The sequence below is a fragment of the Meriones unguiculatus genome, chromosome 12 (genome assembly GCF_030254825.1).
Source record: "Meriones unguiculatus strain TT.TT164.6M chromosome 12, Bangor_MerUng_6.1, whole genome shotgun sequence".
NCBI classification, from domain to species: Eukaryota; Metazoa; Chordata; class Mammalia; order Rodentia; family Muridae; genus Meriones; species Meriones unguiculatus.
In genome coordinates, this window is record NC_083360.1 from 83116925 (window position 1) to 83134322 (window position 17398).

General features: G+C 44.9%; 1 protein-coding gene and 1 pseudogene across 2 annotated transcripts in view; one reads left to right on the plus strand and one right to left on the minus strand.

The window, feature by feature from the left end:
- Positions 1–16974, plus strand: part of C8b (complement C8 beta chain) — a 41398-nt gene extending 24424 nt beyond the window's left edge. For both annotated transcript variants that reach the window (XM_021650103.2, XM_021650106.2), the window contains 5 exons: positions 856–984; positions 2287–2450; positions 11908–12061; positions 13404–13472; positions 15529–16974. In XM_021650103.2, coding sequence (XP_021505778.2) covers positions 856–984; positions 2287–2450; positions 11908–12061; positions 13404–13472; positions 15529–15680 — 668 coding nt within the window. In that variant the 3' untranslated portion in view covers positions 15681–16974. The remainder of the gene's footprint in view (positions 1–855; positions 985–2286; positions 2451–11907; positions 12062–13403; positions 13473–15528) is intronic.
- LOC132646843 (large ribosomal subunit protein eL8-like) lies at positions 3665–4209 on the minus strand (annotated as a pseudogene).
- Positions 16975–17398: the final 424 nt, after the last annotated feature.

A 17398-nucleotide genomic window follows, 5' to 3' on the forward strand; every position in this document is an offset into this window, starting at 1 on the left:
CTTTCAGACCATGCATTACTTCACCCAATTCATGCAGGCCTTTTCCTTTATCAAAGATCAGAGAAATGTGGACCAGGAAAGGCAGGGAGTGGTGCTAACTACCCACTGTGCTGGCCAGTCTTAGATCAACTTCACACAAGCTTGAGTTACTTGAAAGGAGGGAACTTCCCTTAACAAAAATGCCTCCATAAGATCCAGCTGTGAGGCATTTTCTTAATTAGTGATTGATGAGGGAAGGCCCAGCCCATTGTGGGTGGAGCCAGTCCTCAGCTATGGATCCTGGGTTGTATGAAAAAGCAGGCTGAGCAAGCCATGGGAGCAAGCCAGTAAGCAGCACCCCTCCATGGCCTCTGCATCAGTTCCGGCTTCCAGGTTCCTGACCTGCTTGTGTTTCAGTCCTGACTTCCTTTGATGATGAAGTGTGATGTGGAAGCATAAGGTGAATAAACCCTTTTCTCTCCAAATTTTGTTTGTTTGTTTGTTTGTTTGTCTGTTTGTTTTTGTCATGATAGACCAAGACCATCACATCAGTAGTAGCCATAATAACAGAGTGCCCGATTGGGAGTCTGGTTTTTTAGAGGATAGCTGATCTGAGCATGTGACCACTTTGAAAGCTGCAAGTATCCTCAGAGACTTCAAGAAGGAGGCTGGAACAGAAACTTGGGACTGATCTCCATGGGTGTGTGTGGGGGTCTGTGCTCTGTACCCTATACTTCTTATCTTCAGATTGATGACATGCTTATTTGAACCCAGGACCATAGGATGCCAAGAAGGGTTAGTGTTAGAGTCAATCGTGGGAAAGGGGACAGAGCAAATTACCTAGTAGGTCATGGGCATCTTTCCTTCTTCCTTCAGATTATACTCTTGACCATGTTTCTGCCTGTGCTGGACACCGATTCAAAGTTGGTGCTACCATCTCTGTAGTAAACTTCAAGTTGGATGTGTCGCAAAAGAACTGCAATGACATTCTGAATGAAATCAAAGGTGAGCCAGAGTCACATGACTCCTGCCCTGACAGCCTTTCTCTCCCTAGCACCATTGGTCTCGGGCTTTCTTTAAGCATGGGATGTTCCAAGGCATTTCAATGAATATAATGATCTATCTAATAAAATCTGGCTACTCCCTATTAGTATCACGAATGCACAGAAATGAATGAGGTTGAACTCCTGTTTTCATAATGAGAGTGTGTAGTAGATAAAAGGCAAAAAGGCCAATCTCCAGGCTAAACACCTCAAGACAGAGTTTCCAGAGCTGTGAATTACAACTGGAATGCTGCAGCATGTAGGTGTTAATAGTATCACTTTCCTCTAGGGGCTGAGAGTTGGCCTGGCTGGAGAGAGAATGCTGGGGGGCCAAGGCAAGGTGGCAGAGACTAGGGCCTTACCTGAGATGAGGCATCCAAAGAGATTGGGACATCTGGCACAGCACCAGTCACATGACACAGGCCTCATGGCAGGAAAAGCCAAACTTGAGTTGGGGGTTAAAGCCAGCCTCCGTGTAGAGTCAGGGTCTGGGAGCAGATGCCTATGTGCAGTATGAATTGGAAGTCTGGTATATGGAGAGTAGGAATGATTCTGGATGGCAGCGCTCTGCTTCCTCCCAGTTGTCTGTGTCCTGCTCTACCTGCCGTGGGAAGAATCCCATAGTGAAATAGTATACAGTCAAGCACAAACACAGGAAATAGCTCATAGCCTAGAGCAGAGATCTGTACTTGAGACGGAGTTGCTGATGTTGTTGATTGTTTGTTCATTGTGGTGAAGCTGGAGATATAGAGCACAGGTACTTTTTAAGAAACTTTGTACCTTAATCCCTATCTAGGTCTCTGAACAGGACATTGCCAGCACCCACAAAACCCCACTAATTACAATGTCTCTCTCCCTTTCTGCCCACCTATTTACCAACCTATATCTATCTGTCATCTATTTATCATCTGGATGTCTATTTCCCTAGCATCTTTTCGTGTGTCTACCATGTTCGTACAATTCTCATTGTCCATCTACTTCTCTCTGTCTACCTCACATATAATAACTCAATAACTGGCATTTGTATATGTTCAAGATGAATCTTCCTTCCTTGTTCTCCTCATTTGTGCTATGCATGAATGGATACCCAGTTGCCCCAGGTACCATCACTTCCCTACGACCGGGAACATGTCTTCATCTCGCATGTCTCCCAGACTAGCTCACTAAGAATCATGGCTTCTCAACTGTTTGTTTAGCTGCCGCTACATTCCAAGGCATAGAACTAGATTCCTTGATTCCATGCCGCTCTTTCTACCCATTCCAGACAGAAATAAGAGGAACACCATGGTGGAAGACTTGGTAGTTCTTGTGCGAGGAGGGGCGAGTGAATACATCACCTCCTTGGCGTACAGGGAACTGCCAACAGCTGAACTGATGCAGGAATGGGGAGACGCTGTACAGTACAACCCAGCAATCATCAAGATCAAGGTATATGCAGCCATCGTACCCTCTCTACTTCTGTGTAGAACGTGGAATCTGAGGGTCTGCAGTCAACTGTGTATGGAATGTGGAAATCATCGGGGCACAGGCCCCAAGAGTGAGGTGCTTGCATTATCATAGAAAAATAGATGTGAGATGAATAGGTTGGAACACAGTACTCCCTGCCATCTAAAGATCCCAAGTTCCTCATTTGGTCCCTGTGTTCCTAAGGGGACCATCTTCCATGCTATAAGAAGATACCAGAGGGAAATAATGACATGCCTAGATGAAAGAAGCACCTAGGAAGGACAGTAAGTTGGCAGCATGCACACTCGTCTCTTAAGATTGTGCAAGGTGTGATGATAATACGGAAGGTTTTTGGAGCTCCTACTGGATTCACAATACTCTGCTGGGGCATTGAGAGTGTCGCCCAGGCTGGTGCTTTCAGCAATCTGCAAGTTAAATGCGTTTGCCTTCTTCTGTGACAAGTCAAGGGCCAGGAGGCTCATAGCCATCTGTGGCTGTTCGAGAATCTCTTAGGTCCAGACAAGAGAGTTGGACCTCTTTCTGCCCCATGCGGGCTTGGTGAATAGAGAAATAATGATTCTAACCACTTGACTCCCCAGCAAGAAGGATCTTGAAACTGCAAATAAACTAAACAGATGCTTGTCAGAACAGACCTGTCATACACATCAGCAGTGGTAGGTCCTTGCCTGTGGGGACATCTGCACTGTACCCGTAGCATGTCTTACATCATCCTCTTCTTTGTCATTGATGGACCATTGTCCACCCCCTGAGAGTTCTCTTTGCAGTTAAGGAGGAAAAAAAAAAAAGGGAGACTGGACCTTAATGAGAGATTCTGCATGATTTCCCAGCAAGACCTGTATTTGTGTGCCAGAACAATGAGGAGACCATTCCTTTTTGTAATTATATTTATGTAGAGAAAACTTAGCAGTGTACATTTAGCCCAGTTTAGTGAGAGTTCTTTAGCCTTTGCCTTTTCCAACTTGGCAATGCTAGCCACAGATTTAGGACCCAGGATGTTAGGATGCCTCCTCAGGGGCGGCAGAGCTCATGGTATCTGTCATTGTAATTGGCCCTAATAGCCTCCACCAGCTTGGCCAGAGCACCCTTGTCTTCCAAGTTAACCCGTGTGACGGCAACAGTGGTGCCAGTCTTCCTGAGGACCAGCCGCCCCAGCCTGAGCTTTCCCTTGATGATGAAGTAGGGGGACCCCCTTCTTTCAACCCAGGGCAGGTGGGAAAACCACCAGCTCAATGGGATCTACATCATGGGCAATCACCACCAGCTGCACTTTCTTGTTCTCCACCATGGTGGTGACCATATTGACCCCTGCTTGAAGGGCAAGTGGTCTCTTAGTTGGGACATCCCCTTTCCCAGCAGCTTTCTTCTCAGCAAGGGCCAGTAGCCTCTTTTATCGCTCCTGCTTTGTCTCTGGCCTGTATTTTCGGGCAAGCTTAAGCAGCTGGGTAGCTGTTTGCGGGTACAGGGCCTGGGTGAACTGGTTAATGGCAGGAGGTACTTGGAGCCGCTTATAGAGGATGGCCCTTTGCCGCTGCAGCCTGATGTAGCGGGGTCATTTGACCAAGTTTTTGAGATCTCTTCCAGGCTGGATATCCTGCCCAATGCTGAAGTTCTTGGGCCTTTCCTCAAACAAAGGATTGACCACCTTTTTGGCTTCCTGTTTCTTCATGACGGTGGGGGCTGAGGCCACCTTCTTCCCCTGGGCCTTCTTTCCTTTGGGCATCTTCTGGGCTGGAGGAGAGAGCTGCCATTCCATTCTTGCCTCTATATTTAGTCACTGGTGACACTCTGAGCACAATCACTGACAGTCAAAGGAGGGATTCAGCCAGCCATGGGTTACAGGCAGCTCCAGAGAAATCCAAGCTTGGCTGATGCCATGGCGACACTGAATGGCATCAGCCAAGTCAGGGTTGAGAGAGAACAGGAAAATAGGTATCTGAATATTAGCACTGGACTAAATATATGATACTATATATGATAGATAATATCATATGGACTATGATAGCTCATGTTTCCTCATAGTTGGAAACACTGAGACCTAGGGAGGATGACGTGGTTCCACAGGTAGGGACAAATGTGTCTGTTTGTCTGGGGACTGTAGGGGTCAAACGGGTGATATCAAGGGGTGCACGAGAGAGGAGAGTGTTTTGAGGAACACAACAGGAGGGAGGTGGAAGTGCAGAAGACTTCTGTGCCCCTCCATGCATCTGTCACCGGCACTGCGAACACATGTTCATCCACCTCCCGCTCCATGCGCGCTCTCTGGTCTCAGAAACTGCAGGCTGCATCTCATTGTCTCAGAGTAAGGCCTCTCTACAGAGGCAGCTTCCCAGGAGGCTGGAGTGATGGCTGATTTTCAGGACAGCAGAAGCCCACTGGATAAACAATTCCTGTGCCACTGCCTACGTATAATAATGTCTCCTTTGAGAAGACCCGAGATAAGATTTCTGCAGGTGTGAGGTATAGAAGCAAGAACCCGCTCATGTTATTTTCTGGTAAACACAGACAGGGAGAAGTGGCACCTTGTTAAAAGAAGAGTTAGAGATGGAAGTGGATAAATAAAGAGATTTTTTTTAACACAGAAGATGGAAATTATGCTCAAGCTGCAGAAAATGAGCACATGTCTATAAAATGGAAAAATGGAAGTAAATTTGAGAATGCGTTTGCTTTGTGACAACAATAAAATTCGAGAAAATGAGGAATTTATGAAATAAAAATAGAAGCTGAGCTGTTTAGACACTAATCATATGAAAGGGAAGTAGCTGGATGTGGGGAACCAAGAGCTCAATGGCAGAATTAAAACCCACATTGGAAACTATAAAGAACAGAATTGACACTGCAGAAAATTGAGTCAGTGATGTGGAAGGTACTATAAAAAAATGCTCTTATAATACAGAAACAAAAGACAAAGAGATTAAAACAGCGATGGAAAAGAAATATGATGGATAGAGCACAGAAGTAGAAATCTAAGATACAAAGACTCCTTCCTGGGCGAGCAGCGAGATTAAATGTGCGCATACATTCATCAGGCGCACAGTGGAGAATCTGCCCCGCACGGACAACCCAGGGTGAAATGCGGCCTTGAAACCTAAGCAGGAGGACTGAAAACAAAACAAAACAATACTACAACACACCCTGCTGACATGTTTTCCTTTTAGGAACAAATGTATCTCCCAGGAGTGAAAATCAAACGCCAAAGTCATTCCAATATGCAGTGTACCAGCAACCCCAGGTCTTTAAAGGAAAAAGCTTGAGACCTGGCAAAATGCTCCTCAGTGGGTGAACTCCAAAGGCATTTTGAGACAAAGCAGAAAGCATTTTCATATTTAGCAGATGAGAATACAGAGTATCCAGCATGGAACTTCAGATTAGGAAAGGATTATTCTCTTGTTATAAAACATCTCCCTCCTGTGTATTGCACAGAACATACTGATTCTTTAATTGCTCCTTATTTGACATTTGGCTGTAACTGGGTGTCCTGTATTTAACTGGTAATCGTAGTCATTGTTCTGTCGCCTGCATAGGCTTCTGTATGTGTTAGTATAGCTAGGTGGTAGGCTTGGACCACAGAGGATGAAGATGAAGAAGACATTGCATCACCTAAGGTAGAAGAAGAAAATATGAATGATACTCACTCACCAAGAGGTCAGAATAGCCCAGGTTATACTGCAGAGAATCAACTGAAACCTCATCGTCTTAGTTCAATATGAGCCAATTTCCCAATCACACATGTCCAAGACATTGGGAAGAGAGCGCTGCCCATTATACTCACTCAAATGTTCAGACGGAGGCTGATAATGGCTCTGAAGAGTGCCAGAAGTCTTCAGTTACTTCACTCCATGCTCCTGCTCGCCTGTCAGTGGTCAGAGTATACTGAAAGCCTCTTCTGAGGACCTGCAGCCCTACTATGCACAAGCATACATCTGAAGACTGTAGCCCTAACATACAAAATCCTGCCTCTGAGGACCCCTAGCCCCTACTATTTGCAAACTTTCCTCTAAAGAGATGGCTCCCTACCCTGTGCCAGCTTGATTATGGAGAAGCTCCAGTTCTACCACGTGTTCATCTACAGAGCTGCATACCATGTGCAACCCTGCTTTGGAAGATCTGCTGCCCTGTCACATGTAAGCCTACCTTTGAGAGGCCATGTCCAGAAGGAGAGCTGAAGTGTTCACATTTTCTCAAAGTAAAAGAAGCTATAAAATGTGGCGTGTTGGCGCTATTCCAGTAAAACCATGTCAGCGAGGAACTCAGAAGATGGCTCGGTCGTAAATTTTCTCACTGTACAATCATGAGACCTGAGTTCAGTCCCTAGAACCCTTATATTTAAAAGAGAGAGAGAGAGGGAACCATCATGTGTGATGGGCTGCATTTGTAATCCCAGTGCTGAGAAGGCAGACAGGCAGAGCACTGGGCCCACTGGACAGCCAGCCTAGCCTAATCAGAAAACTCCAGGAGAATGAGAGACTGTCTTAAAACAACATAAGGTGCATGGCTCCTGAACATCACCCAAGGTTGACCCCTGGCCTCTATGTACACCAACATGAACACACATGTACACACATGCACACACACACACACACACACACACACACACACACACCAGAAAAACAAATTTTAGTCAGTAGATAGATGTCAACATAGCAGATAGGCAGATGGTTCACCAATGATGATGATGATGATGATGATGATGATGATGATAATGATTTGCCACAAATAAGACTCTTATCATGTGAAGAATGACACAATTCATAACAAAAATATAATTGCTAAGGAAACAGATACCCAAAAATTGGCTAATAAATAGCCAAACATTCAACCTTTCTACCAATAAAAATAGCATCGTTATTACAGCATTATAATATAGTATTTTTTTATTATGATTATATACTATTATTTTTACCTATCAAATTGACAGTGATTTAAAGTCTGTAATACTCAAATCATTGGGAGTGCTGAAAGTGGCCTTTGGTGAGGTAAATATAATTTGGCTCTATAGTATTAAAAATGCTGATAGTTGATAGTTACTAATCTGGTTTTAATTTTTTGAAAAGAAATTTGTATAAAGACTAACTGGCTTGGATACTTGTAGTAGCAAAAGCTAAAAGGATAAACGTATCAACCGGAGACTGAAAAACAGAGCAGCTGACTAAAGAAGCAGTTGATCCATGTACCCTGAAGCCATTTTGTCAGCACAGGCTGAGTCATACAGGGAGAGCCTCACATGATGAGTGAAAAGATGAGATGTAAAATCACATTTTTGTGCCAATTTGGTATGATTATATAACTATACACAGGTCTAAAAATATATACTGATTGACAGACAAAAAAGCACAATATTTAAGATCAAAGCCCACCCTTGCTGGAGGTGATGCCTTTCTCATTCTACCTTCCTGTGCCCCAGCTTTTTCAGCTGTAGCAAGAAGGACTACCCAATTCTCAAAGTACTGTGAAGATTAGAGGCTGTGTATCGGGTATGGAGTTCATCTCCTTGTGGTGGCTAGCTGTGGTGGCAACTCTTTGACACCATTAAGAACAACAGGGTGCACCGCACAAATTTGCCTGGAACTTAACATTCTCCAGCACCGCCTCACAATGGTATGATACATAAAATTTTCCCGAGGACAAGTATGTTAAAGAGCCGACTGACCATTGTCTTTAAGACTGAGTGTCTAAGGGAGAGGTCAGAGAGGAAATGAAGGGAAAGAGGAGGAAGGGAGGAAGGAGAAGGGAGGCAGAAACACAGACAGTGAGCAAAATTATTGTATTAATTATATTTTAAGATTTATTCAGTCCTCTCGGCTTATAGGATACTTTCACATCTGTTGTCTTACTATACACATACATATACATGTCTATGCGTGTAATGTATACACACACACGCTACACAGTTATTGCCAACCATTACACACTGAAAATGGAGAAGTTGTCAGTCTTCAGCTTCATTTTGTAAGTATGTTGTCTACCTTCACGAAAGAACGTGAAGCTAATAATAGAAAATGGTAAAAGATAATGGCCTTGGGGGAATCTATCTTAAAATTGCAAAACATTGCTGTTAATTCTAGAAAATAAGGATATAAAGAAAAAACAAAACACAGAAATTAATTATACTACATAGTGCCATCTCTTTCTATTGGGTATTTGTTATAAATTACCTAATTGCTCATCGCACACAGACTGTCAACCTAATTGCAGACTGTAGTGAGTTCTGGTTTTACATATGTATGTCCTGCAGTGAGCTCAATGGTTGGATCATTTAAGCATTGTGCCTAATGATGGGCACAGCAATATTTACCTAAATGTAAAGGTCTGCCCTGAGGCCTTGCGGGGTTTCTGCTTTACCAAAACCCCACAAACTTTGGAGAACACATGGGTGAGGCTAGTGATGGAAACTCCAGAGCCACTCATATCAGTAACCATCCTAAGCTAGTAGGGAAACCAGGCTTTGTCCTCCAAGCCTTGGTAGTACCAGGATTATCATCTCGGTATTCTTACTAGTTTGTTTGTTGTTAAATGAGTCATGTGACTACCTGGAGCTTCCCCTCACCTGACAAGTGCACTGATCATCACCACCTTGTGAAGACAGGCCCTTCTCAGAATCTCATCAGCTCCAGAGGTGCATGTATACGGGAAGTTTATCCAGGTTTGGCTGCCGGCTGGCACCGTGTCTTTGTAGGAAAACACCACAGTGGTTAAAGTAGGCCTTTCAAGGAGCTTAGAGCAAAAGCCAAAAGCTACTGTTGAGAACCTTGTCAGCGGTGTGAGGCAAGCTCTCCTCCCTCTACCCTCCCCCACGTGGGACCAACAGGCTGGTCTCTCTGAAAACAGCCTCTCGATCAATTCATTGACCACAGACCGGTGAGACAATGGGACCTCCAAGGGGTCTTGCTTTGCCCACTGGAGCGAAGGTCAGCATCAGATGCATTAAGAAATGGAAGCAATTTTCTTCCCACTGGAGGCTTCTATTAGGCATGATTGCCTGCATTTAGACAGACCCTAAACTCTCCAGGCTGAATTAGGACAGGATCACACACAAAATCTGGAGAGGAACCAGGCCCTGGAGCTGCATCCCTAACCAAGAGGAACAGAACGCGGCAAAATGGCAGTTTGACTCTGGTTCTTCTTGCCCACTATGTCATATCCACGGATGCGCATGTGCAGAGTGACCAGCCCCTGCGGTTTCTACTTATGCTTCTCTTTTCTTTTCTTTTTTAAATGTTGCTTTTTATTTTTTTAATTTATTTTTTTATACTTTATTCAATTTATACCCCGGTTGTAGCCCTTCCCTCGCCTCCTCCCAGTCCCTCCTTTCCTCCCTCTTCCCCCCTATCCCCCAGCCCCTAGAGCACAGAAAGGGGGAGTTCTTCTCCCCTGCCATCTGACCCTAGCTTATCAAGTCTCATCAGCACTGCCTGGATCCTCTTTCTCTGTGGTCTGGCAAGGCTGCCCCACCAGGGGGAAGTGATCAAAGAGTGGGCAACCAAGTCCCTATCAGAGATACCCCCTGCTCCCCTTACTAGGGAACCCACATGGAGGCTGAGATGCTGTGGGCTACATCTGAGCAGGAGGTCTAGGTCCTCTTAATGCATGGACCTTGATTAGTGCATCAGTCTCTACAGCACCCCTTGGGCAGAGATTTGTTGGCTCTGTTAGTCTCCTTTTGGAGTAGTTCCTGTCCCCTCCACAGGTCCTTCTATCTCCCCCTTCTTTTATAAGACTCCCTGCACTCTGCCCAAATTTTGGCTATGAGTCTTAGCATCTGCTTCCATCCCCTGCTGAATGGAGTCTTTCAGAGGACATCTATAGCAGGCTCCTATCCTGTCTCCTCTCTTCAACCTCTTCTCGTGTCTATTCTATTTGCCCTTCTGAATGAGAATTAAGCATCCTCCCTAGGGTCCTCCTTGTTAGTTACCTTCTTTAAGTCTATGGATTTTAGTATGGTTATCCTGTATTATATGGCTAATATCCACTTAGAAGTGAGTATATACCATGCATGTCTTTCTCATTCTGGGTTACCTCACTCAGGGTGATCTTTTCTAGTTCCATTCATTTGCCTGCAAATTTCATGATTTCCTTGTTTCTAATAGCTGGGTAGTATTCCATTATGTAAATGTACCACAATTTCTGTATCCATTCTTCAGTTGAGGGACACCTAGCTTGTTTCCAGATTCTGGCTATTATGAATAAAGCTGCAATGAACGTGGTTGAGTAAATGTCCTTGTTGTTGTCCATCTTTTGGCTTATGCCCAGAAGGAGTATAGCTATGTCTTGAGGTAGCACTATACCAAATTTTCTGCTTGTGTTTTCTAACCTCTGCCTCCTCTCCACTGCCCACTGCCACTGACTCACTCTGACGCTCTTTGGCTAGCCATCTTCTTTACCCTTAATGGGAGGCTGTGCCCAAAGACAGAGTGAGCAGCTCCAAGGTTCTCTCTCCCTGCCAGACAGCTTACTGTCAAATCAGAGAAGAGACTTCTCATTAAAAAGTCTAAGGATCATAAAGGAACATTTGAAAAGCAGAATATTATCAAATGAGTAGTGCAGAGGCTTCTGATGGAAGGGTCTGTGAGCCACAGAGTGAGGCCTTCCTGGAGTGACCTTTTGGATAACATTAGTGGTTCCCATAAAACCAGAAGGGAATGATGCAGGAAACAGCAATCCTAAAGTATTCCAAAGAGCTGTCAAATCATCACCTTCTAAGCTCCAAGACAGAGGAGCACCTCTCCTCCCCTTTCCTTCCCTCCCCTGCTCCTCTCTGCTGGTTTGGCTGTTATGCTGTGAAACCACTTGGTGCAGAAACCATTCACCTTGACCCACTGCGGGGTAGTGTCTGGGTAAACCTATCACGAACTGGAAATATCAAGGCAGAAATGCATTCAGCACACCCAAACTACAGAGCACAGCTTAGCAGCACTGTAGCCTAGAAGCTTTAGGCTTTTCACCACCAACTGGGCTGGATCCCCTGACACTGGCTGCTGTGCAGTACTCTGACAGAGCCTGTCACTAGCCAGGGAAGTTCACAGGACATTTTAACTAAAAGGGAGTGACTTTCCTGCCTTCCTAAGGTTGAGAGATCTCAAGTTGAACCCATTTAAGTCAGAGACTGTAAGCCTCTAGTGTTCACTATTGTCTGTCTCTGTCTTTGGAATCCTCTGGGAATAGATTCTCACATTACAGTTCTTTCAGATTATGCCTAGCATTTACTAGGTACTTCTTGCTAATTGATTTGAACTTGAACAAATGAACTTGTATCTCTCAAGTTGGGGAGGCAGAGAGGACAGGTGTCTAGCTACATGCTGTAGCTTTTGTCCTGTTCTGTGGGGATACTCCTGAGCTCTCCATGCACTACTGCTCTCCCTGTTCTTCCCCTGTGGCTCTGCTTTGGCCTCTAGCTGCTGTGTGTGTTGTCTCTTCCTCCCAGGCCGAGCCCCTGTATGAGCTTGTGACAGCCACAGACTTTGCCTACTCCAGCACCGTGAAACAGAACATAAAGAAGGCGCTAGAAGAATTCCAGATGGAGGTCAGCTCCTGCCACTGTGCTCCTTGCCAAGCCAATGGAATCCCTGTCTTGAAAGGTACCATTTTTCAGAGCACTGGGGTCCTTTGTGGAAGGCATATCCAAGGAGGCTGACTCTAGGACAACAATTTGCCCACTTTTACTTCCCAAGAAGTCAGAATGGTGGCAGCAGGGGGATTGTGCTTTGGCTGTCAGAGCACCTGTACTCCAGCCTCACAGGGCAGCGTTAGCTGAAGCTTGGAGCTGTGAGCATGGAGTCTACCTTTAGGTCAAGGATGAATTTGGCCAAACTCTAGACAAAGAAGATGGCCTGGGCTGAGCCAAAGAAATCCTTTGTGAGTGTCCTTGCCAATATGATGTGAGAAGGTTTGAGGGTGGCATCATGGGCAGACTAACAGAACTTGGTGAGTAACTGACAAGATCGTGCCTAGCATCCTTACAGTGAGTGGGGCCAACTGGGAGTGGTAAGGTTACAGTCTCAGCCTTGTTATGATGGGCTGTCAAGACTGACTTTCCAGCACCCTAAACAGGATAGCAGGAGCCTCTGATTACTCCTCAGCTCAGGGATCCAGCTGCTGTCAGGCAGGATCCTCATAGACAGAGCAAGACCAGAAGGAGTTTTGCAAGAGAAAACGTATTTGAGGGGATGCAGGTTCCAGCCCAAGAGTGGCACTGAGAGATATGTGTCTGGTTTCTCAGACAGAATGGCTAGGAGCAAACTGGCAGAGTCCAGGGTATGGCCTACAGCTCCCTCCATCAGCATAAGGCCCACTTTATGACGGTCATTTCACAGCAGCTCAGGGTTTAGGTCTAGGATTGCTATAGTTTTTCTTGCTTTGCAAAAAGCTTAGAACTAGCAGCTGATGTCTAGAAGCTTGTAGAATAGAGGCACGGAATAATACGAAGTCAGGTGAGGACATTCAGAGAGTCTGTTTTCACAATCAGATGAGAGGCACCCCGAGGGGCATATTCCAGATCAACATAGAGAAGCACTTCCAAAGGTCCAGAACTTGACAAAGAAAGGTAGGGAAACACTCAAAGAGTGGGGAACCTTCCTAGAGGCACTTAAGGAGAGACTAGACTCTTGTGGTGAATGATGACTTGTCTCTCAGAAGCTGCTAATGCAGCATCTGACCCTGAAAGCATATAAATGTGAGTCAAAGGTCAACTATGGAGCAATTTTCTCGATAGCACCTCATGATGGCAATGTACACCCCTTCATGAGGACCCCTCCTCCCTAGGAAAAGAGCAGGTCTTTAGCATTGCACCTACATGTAACATAACATCCCACCCACTGTCTGGTTCACATGTCTACCTGACGGAAATGTAGTTGCTTGGGATTGAGCTGCCGGGTCCTGGTTTTACAGGGTGTGATCACACTCTCTGCCTGTTTTCCTCAGGGTCACGTTGTGACTGCATCTGCCCTGCTGGCTTCCAAGGCATAGCCTGTGAGGTCAACAATCGGGAAGGTAATGAGTCTTCCAGCATTGCTTGGGTAAATAGACTATGGGAAAATGTCCGAAGTGAACAATAGCAAGGTGAGATATGGACAAGGAGGCTGCCCCACCCCTCAGTGGAATTAGTCTGTTCCTGCTGTAGATGCCCACAGGATTTTGAAGATGTGTACACATATCACTTTTCACACTGTATATCCTCTCCCTCCTTCTGTAAGTAATGTCGTATCCCATTGCCTTCCATACCTCCATGACACAGGCACAGTTGTCCCTCATCTATAGATAGATGATAGATAGATAGATAGATAGATAGATAGATAGATAGATAGATAGATGATAGTTAGATGAATGACAGATGATGGATATCTCACAAATGAAAGACTAATAAACTTCCCTTCCCACTTTCAAATCCTTTGTCCATTCTGTCATCTGAGAATTATCCTTCCCCATAACTTTCTTATGTCCTTAAAAATGGACCTAATGGATCTGATAAAGAATTGGACATTCTATGTGTATTTCAATGTGTTCTAGGCAACTTAGCTAGGTTCTTGACCCAAGTTTGAGTTGAGATTTCATCACCATCATTTAATAACTTTGACTGGAACAAGACATTTGATCCCCAGCATCTGGATATGACCCTATTTACTACTGTACAGAGATGGCTTGAGTTTATACTGAGGCATATAAATCATTTATAATGATGGTTGCTATACTGGAAAAGAAAAATAAGCACTAATTGCTTTATTTTGGATTTGTAATTTGTATTTTAGACATAGAAAATATTTAATTCTTTGCAATCCCCCCATGAAGTCAATACTGATGACAACTCCATTATAGAGATGAAGAAGCTGAAGATCAGCAGGTTGCCATTCACAGTGAGAGCAGGAATCTGGTCCAGGTTAGGTGATGTGACTGTCTAAACAGCATTTGAGCATGGCCTTCTACCTCATGGTTGGCTTTGCTCTCTTCTCTAGCAACTCACCCAGGTCTTACGGAGTGATCTCAGAATGTAGAATCACATGACCATGGTGTTTCTTTTTGGAAGAGACCTACAAAACCATCTACTTTAGCGTTTTTATTTTGCACATATTTATCACAGGGAAGCAACTGGTTGCTTACCAGTCTCATCTATGCCCAAAGCCACTCCTTATGTAGATACCAAGCATCAAGGTTGTAGCACTGATATTTGCCTCATTTAAAGTATACCACACTCACAGCAGATAACATAGCTATCATACACGAGAAACCATCCAGTATGTTAAAGTACTTAAATCTGCAAAACATCCCTCCATCCATCCCCCCTCCTACCCACTCATCTTCTCATCTACCCATCCCATCAATCTGTCCGCGCCTCTGTCCATCTACCCACCCATTCACCATCTACTAACTCATCTATCCACCAACATGTTTATCCATCCATCCATCCACCCATCCATCCACCCACTCACCTATCTATCCACATACTCATGCATTCATTCATCCACCCACCCACCCTTTCTCCCACCACTCATAAGTGCATCTCTGTACCTACTCACCTACCCACCCACCCACCTATTCATCCTCTTACTATCTATTACTAATTTGCAGAAGGCCTTCGGTATGGCAGCCTAGATGTTGTGATCCATTATGACCTAACCAGGTATAGCCCCTGTCATCACAAAGATTGTGGTGTAGCAAGAAAGACTAATGCTAGTTGCCATTATTCTGCAAACCCATTTAAAGATTTCTATACAACAGCTGCCTCAAATGCTCTGAGAGCTTAAAACACAGGGAAGGGATGAAGAGTTAAGGATCCTGGGCTTCTCTGAAGAAATACATGTTTATTGAGATCTGAAGGGCTAATAGGATTGATAATGTCAATAGAAAAAGGAAAAGTACCCTGGGCAAGGAATAATTGCAGAATATGCCCATACCCATGATGGGATAGAGCCAAGAGAACAATGGCCTCATTTCAAAGGGAGATTTCAGAGATTCAAATTCCAAAACCCAGTTGTCTCATTCCTACCCCACCTCCTAGGACCAGAGAGCATCGTAAGGGCCGATTCGCATTCATTGTCCTTTTTTCTTATAGACATCCCCATTGACGGAAAGTGGAGTTGCTGGTCCAACTGGTCTTCATGCTCTGGAGGGCACAAAAGAAGACAAAGGCAGTGTAACAATCCATCGCCTCAGAAAGGAGGCAGCCTCTGTTCAGGCCCTGCTTCGGAAACGCTCAGCTGTTAGAGGAGGGAACACACCCAGCGGGTGACCTGACCCAGCATGAGCTCTGGACCTCACAAACGCAGCCAGGCTTCCCACAACCATCTCCCACACAGAGCTGCCACATACACAAAAAAAGGCAATGCCACTCTGCCTGTTAAAGATTTTACTTTGTTCAGTGGCTGTTTATTTGAATAGGCAGTAGTTTGAACAAAACCCCAAGTCCTTGCATGACAAACTTCCTTTGCTCACTCTGCACTCTTATTACCCTCATGGTCTAGGAGCGAGAAACCATCTTGGTCACTACATAGTGACAAAGGCAGATAGTAGGTGTTTAATAATACAACAGTAAATTGATAAGAAGATGTTCAACCCTTGGTAAGCACACAGTCTTGTTCAGTAATAATGACAGCCAGTCTCCATGAAATGATTTCTATGTACCACCCACCCATTCCCATGACAACCTCGCAAGACAAATATAAGGAAAGCAGGCTTGGGAGGCTGTAACGACTTTTTCCAGGTCATACAATTAGGAAATGGCAGAATCGTGCTGCAAACAAGGCTCCAGAATTTTAAATTCTCAACTATGAGGCTTGTCTTCTTTTCTGAGCAAGCATGTTGTTAGCAAAGAACTGTTCATGAAATAAAACGCAGCAGGAAGCTGTGTGTGCTTATGGGGGGGGTGTGCACTGTGCAGGGGGGTGTGTGTGTGTATGTGTGTGTGTGTGTGTACGAGTATGAGTGTGCTCTTGTGCATTTTATGTTACTGACTGGTCTGTGCCTGCTGCCTTGCCAGGAGAGTGGCTTTGGCTCCCTTAGTTTCTTTGATGCTGAGTGATAGGCATCGAAGTGTGTGGCAACAGAAATCACAGATCAGCCCTGGATGGTGATCAATGACAGAGCATGCCTGGGAGCCAAGGAAAACTGATCACTCCAGGAGATTGGAGGATGGAATGGAAAGAGAAGGTCGCTGTGGCTAGAATATAGGTCAAGGGGCTGTTGGCTGTGGGGTATGCTCTGCCATCCCTCCATCCCTCCTCTGAGATACTGTCTGCACATTCCACTTTGTACACTGGGCTTTTGTGCAAATCCTATTTAAGGGGATGAGAGCTTGAAGAGGTCAATGGGACAGCTACTGATGTCCAGGCTCTCAACATCATTTTCCTTTAGTGCTAAGTGGGTAAGTTCCATATTTCTTATACATTCCCTCTTTTCATTGCTCTGTTTGCCCGTGGGCATGTCTCCCTGATTGAGGAACTCCAGGAAAGTTGCTTCTTGAAATAAAATGGATCTGGAAAAGCAGTTTGCTAAAGGTAAATGTTGGTTCATCAGATTCATTCACCATCAGTTGTTTTCAGCCAAGTCACCTGCTCTGCATCTGCAGCAGCTGGATTTGGTACCGGACCCTGAGGGTTAAACAGATCCACGGTACCCAAACTTTCCCCCAGCCTGGCCTGGCCAGCTCTCTCCAGTGGAGTCAATAGGAAACTGCAAAGAAGCTGAGGATTCACTGCCTGGGGCAGTGACAGGCATCATAGCAGGTCTGTCTACATCCCCCGTCCCCTGCAATTGAACTGACGGGTCTGGGCCCTTGTTTAGCTTAATATTATTGCTTTGCTGTCTGCTGTTATTTCAACAGGATAATGCAATAATGTTTTATCTCTTTCATTATACGGAGGCCGTATAATTTTCTTGAGTTATAATCTATCTTCTTTTAAGATTCCCCCGAGACAGGGGAGAGC